Consider the following 4,938-nt stretch of genomic DNA (forward strand, 5'->3'; position numbering starts at 1 on the left):
AATACTCCTATGGATCAAAGTAATCGGATTTGTTAAAAAAGTGTTTTGATTTTTTTTTTTTTTTTTATCTGGTCAGAAATATCATCTAAAAAATCTTATTCTCACGGACAGGAGTCAGCCTAAGTAAAATTTTCCCTTATTTAGAATCCTCTGTTTTTTCATGAAAAATTATATTTCAAAAATTGTCTTTTTTTTTTTTTTAACTAACCTCATTCTCCTTCCTTCAAAAAAAAAAAAAAAAAAAAACTTCATTCTCTCTCTTTTTCTTTTTAATATTTCATTAATGCTACTATCGTTGTTCCTTTAATTTTGATATTTATTGATTTTTTTACTATTTAGAGGATATATTATAAAATTCAAGTGGTTTAATTATGTTATTTCAATTTTTCCCTTATTTAGATATTTCGATTAATTTTTTCTTTTTCAGTTATAAAATATTAATTAAAGAATAATTTAATCAAATTTTCTTATTTTTTCAAAAAAATTAAAATGATCTAATCATATTCTTATTTTCTCTGAAAATTCAAAAAGTGTAAAGGTAATGGAATATATGTGATATCATTGTTGATGACTTATTTGTATACGTATTTCAAAATTTTCTATTAATCAAATAAAATATCATACTTTTTTTTTTTTGAAAAGAAAATAAAATATCATACTTGAAAATAAAAGTCTTTTTTTTTTTTAGCTCATGTCCTTCATATGTTTTAAATTCATAATAGCTGTGTATTTCTGCTGGGAAACCGATTGCTTGCGACTGTTTCAAGTGGTGACGAATGGCTTTGAACTTTATTCAGATTGGGCACCAGTATTAGAAGAGATTAAACATTTGTTTTCTCAAATTCCATCGTGTGAATTGATTTGGATTAGGAGGCAAGTTAACAAGCCTGCACATACTTTTACTCGTGTGGCATGTTTACATCCTTGTTTCCATTCATGGGACTCGACTCCCCAATGTATTAACGATATTATTGCTCATGATTTATTATAATATTATAATCTACTTTACTATAAAAAAAAAAAAAGAAAGAAGGGATAGATCTGAATTATGAAAGGGTTGTCATAAAGATTTTCTGTCTTGGTACTAGTGCGAATCTTAGCTATGAATATATGAAATAGAGACAAAAGATTCATGAGTTCACTTCAATTAGTTGGGAATTAAAATTTTATACATTACATACAATCTTTTATGAAGATTTTTTTTTTTTTTTTAAAAAAAGGGTATCTTTTACATGGATGCTAGGAATCTGATCTTTAATATATTTTATCATTTCAAAACTCTTGGTTTTAATAAAGAAAACATATAAATCATGATGGATATTTTATGTACAAAATCAAAAAGAAATTTACAAAAATTTCAATCTTGATCATCATCATCATCTTCACTACTTGTATCAGAATCATCAACATCAAGAGCAACTACCTTAGATGCACTAATTCTAGTAGAAGCTGATCTCATCTTTAATGGGAATTTTGCGTTACTAGAAACAACTCCATATCCTCCATCTTCAGCTTCTTTTTTCAAATCACTAGGAGGCAAAAAGCAATCCATAGACAACCCTTTTATATTAAAATCCACTTCTTCTATATTCCAAATCTCTTCCATTCTTGTTCTTGAATGACTTTCTGAGTTCTCACCAAACCTGAACAACGTTACTGATGTTCTACCTCCATGTGCTATGTTAATCATACCATCAATGGTTTTATAATCTTGAATTTTGGATTCCATTGTTGTTTCCCAAAAAATGCTTTCATTTCTTGAGGCTTTGATTCTTAGAAGGTGAGAGTCTTCTAACTGGACCAATAAGCCTGTTCTTTGGCTGAAGTAACCCCAAACTGTGTGTCTAATTATTTCCACATTGCTTGAGCTTCTTGCTCTTAATAATGAAGGTTCAGCTTCAAGTTTTAGTATGAAGCAATCCTCGTCGCCAATCGTCTTCTCGCCGACGCATATGGAGTTGGAAAATAAGTTGGCTGTTGTTTTTGGATCAAGACCCTGTTGATATTGAATCAACTTGCTTAGAATTTTGTAAAAATATATGTATATCAGCGTATAACATAACTCATAATTAAGCTATGCATTTTTATGCCAGAAAATATAAGACACAATGGGCTTTGCAATTGGGCCTATTTGAAAACAAGAGAGCCCATGATCTACTAACATATCAATATGGGCATTTGTTAACTACCAAACTTCAACTGGTTGAGCAGCCCAACTATGGTGTTGACTTTTATGAACTATACTTTAGACCACTAAGATTGTTGACTTTCTCATTAAGATCAAGGGCTTAGTGGCTAAGGATAAGCTAACAACTATATAATTTTATTATATTGGTCCCACATGAGCCTTTGATGCAAATTTGAACATAGAATTCATGCCCCTAGGCCCTAGACTCCCTACCAAACTCTTCCTTTCTTTCAAAACAATCGGAAGAAAAAATATATATAAAATGTACGAATTTACTATTTGATTAACTTTTTATAAGAGATAAAAATTAAAAATTATAGTAGTTAATCTTTAAATTAACTCAAAAAGCTAATTCAAGCTACTGAAAAAGTATTGTCCAACAATATAAAATAACTAAAAAAGAAAAGAATAAAGAACACTAAAGATCATTTTAATTAATATATACTTTCAACATGATATTTTTCTTGACAATAATTAGAACGGTAACATTAAATAAATTACCTGAAGGAAGCGCCTAAGCGGCCTAGGAGGGCCTCTAGAGGCATGGGAATGGTGCCATGGGGTCTGCCTCCAAGCAACCTTACCATCACTACCCGCGCTAATCTTACATCCTGAAACAATTAGTTCCAAGCACCATAAATCAGGGTTTTTTTGCCAAAGGACAAATCCTCCCATCTCTCCACCACTTCCATTCATCAAATTCTTCATTTTCACCACCTTACTATCTTTCAAGCTCCCTTCTCCTGCACAAAACTCTGATGCTCCCATTTTTACCTTTCCCATTGCGTACATGCTGTCTATAGAATTCAATGCCTTTTCCCCTCCCACTGCTGCTATATATTGCTGCACTATGTACTTTGCCATTGATGCCTCCTGCAACCACAAATTTTGAAAAAAATTACTCATCTTTAACTATGAAGAATTGAATCTTGATTTCCTATATTATAAGATAAAATCTCGATTACTGGACCTCTGGGTTATTGATCGTATTCTAAATCAATGTAATCTGACAAAAACATCAAAAATGGTTGATGGATAACACTTACAATAGGTTGGTCTATGAAATTACGGTTTTTGAATTGGTGATCACAACAAATAGGAAGAGGAACCAGAGGAGCACCAACAACACCAAGCAAGAGCTGGATCTCTGTATTTCTACCACCAAATAGGTTAGCCATAGACCTCTCACTATTAGCGTTCGGTCTCATCCAAGCTTTCAAGTTTTGCCATGACCTATTCCCGCTCTTGTTTGAAGCAAACATTTCTTCTGGAATAGGAACCTCAAGCACAGTGTCCAGCCCATCTTCTCGATCAAAATTTGGACAAAGTTTCCTCATTTTGAAAAGATTCAAAATTTTCTTGGCAAAGAAAGATTCAAGAAAGGCAGCTATATAGCAAGATTAATAATTTCTTGGTACTCCTGGCACAGAAAGATGATTTCTTGGTAATCTTGACACATAAAGGTTCAAGAAGCGCTAAAAGAACAAAGAAAGAAAGATATAAGGTACAAGATCAAAATTTTCTTGGTACTTTTGTCACAGAAAGACGAGAGTTTTTGCTTCTGCTTTGAGAGTTTTTGATTACTAAAGAAAAGAGAGACTTCGATACAAAGGGAGAGAGAAGTGTATAGAATGAGTATATTTGTGTGTTGAGGCAGCTACTGAAACATATTAACCGACCATTGGCCAGTACTAACGTGATATACTTTCTTTAAGTCGTGTTTGCACGCTCTTTAATTTGCTTTATAATAATACTAACAATATTTTTATGTTAGATAATAATTATGGACAAATCAAGTTTGTCGAAGGATTAGGGATTGTTAAGCAATAACTAATTAAGAATATTTGAAGCTACGACTTTAATTTTGGTGGGTTCGTCGTATATGCATGTTCTGTTACCAATTAATATTGGTTATTTTCCAATTTTCTCTTTAGTTTTTCATGTTTTAATTAATCTCCCACCAAACTATGGTTGAAATTTTGCTCAAGAAATTTGTGTTCATAAGCATTACTGTCGCTTTTGATCATTTGAATTTCTAGAATGTCATTTTTGTATTCCTTGTCTTTGTTAAAGGGCTTGACTTACTACTCCCTTTTTACACCGTAGATGTTGCTAACTAACCTAGGTCAAAATAATTTAAGTATATAGTTCAATTTAATTTCAATTATGTCTGTTTCTCTTATGGGTCGGTAGGCTTTTAATCCTTTTCATATTGAAAGTACAATTTCGTCAAATTTAGAGATAAGAATTTGATATATTTTGGATGCAAGTTTTGAATTTTTAAAAAATGAAAATCTGATAACCAGGTCTTGCATTGAAATCTTTGATTTCAGATGAACAGTTGCTAATGGAGTTGTTTTCTTTTAGGAAAAAAATGGTGCTAGATTGGCAATAAATTTGTTGTAATTTTTGGACTTGCAATCTAACTTAAACCTTGACACACTCTAGCTAACTATTTTATTTTTTTCCCTTCAATTTCTGATTTTTCCCTTTTACTTTCTTTAGGTCAAGAGATTCAAAATAGGGAATAGTGCGAAAAAGAAGATGTAGAAGATTTTTTTTTTTTTTAAATGCTTCACTTAATAGCACATTTCTGCGTGCATTTACAATTACATTTCTTGTATAACATTAGCAATATCAAAACTGTTAAAAAAAATTTCAAACACATTGTAATCTTTTTACTCCATTTACATTGTGACTGTGACTGGTACAAATTGTGAAAAAATGTTTTCCATTTTTTAAATATCGAT

The 4,938-nt window shown here is 31.1% G+C and overlaps 1 protein-coding gene across 1 annotated transcript; it reads right to left on the bottom strand.

Moving 5' to 3' along the window:
* Positions 1–1,248: 1,248 nt before the first annotated feature.
* Positions 1,249–3,877, bottom strand: LOC105649167 (uncharacterized). Its single transcript, XM_012235742.4, has 3 exons — positions 3,235–3,877; positions 2,690–3,061; positions 1,249–1,996 (listed from the first exon to the last, which is right to left on the bottom strand). The coding sequence occupies exons 1-3, from the start codon at positions 3,523–3,525 to the stop codon at positions 1,358–1,360; spliced, it is 1,302 nt and encodes a 433-aa protein (XP_012091132.2). The 5' UTR covers positions 3,526–3,877; the 3' UTR covers positions 1,249–1,357.
* Positions 3,878–4,938: the final 1,061 nt, after the last annotated feature.

The sequence above is a fragment of the Jatropha curcas genome, chromosome 6, assembly GCF_041381405.1.
Source record: "Jatropha curcas cultivar XTBG-Jc1 chromosome 6, XTBG_Jcur_1.0, whole genome shotgun sequence".
Taxonomy (NCBI): domain Eukaryota; kingdom Viridiplantae; phylum Streptophyta; class Magnoliopsida; order Malpighiales; family Euphorbiaceae; genus Jatropha; species Jatropha curcas.

Excerpts from the sequence above, each read along its gene's own strand:
- LOC105649167 (XM_012235742.4), bottom strand. The coding sequence starts at position 3,525 with ATGAGGAAACTTTGTCCAAATTTTGATCGAGAAGATGGGCTGGACACT. Across the intron at positions 3,062-3,234 it reads ATTTCATAGACCAACCTATT|GAGGCATCAATGGCAAAGTA; the intron begins GTAAGTGTTATC and ends TTGTGGTTGCAG. Across the intron at positions 1,997-2,689 it reads CGCTTAGGCGCTTCCTTCAG|GGTCTTGATCCAAAAACAAC; the intron begins GTAATTTATTTA and ends CAATATCAACAG.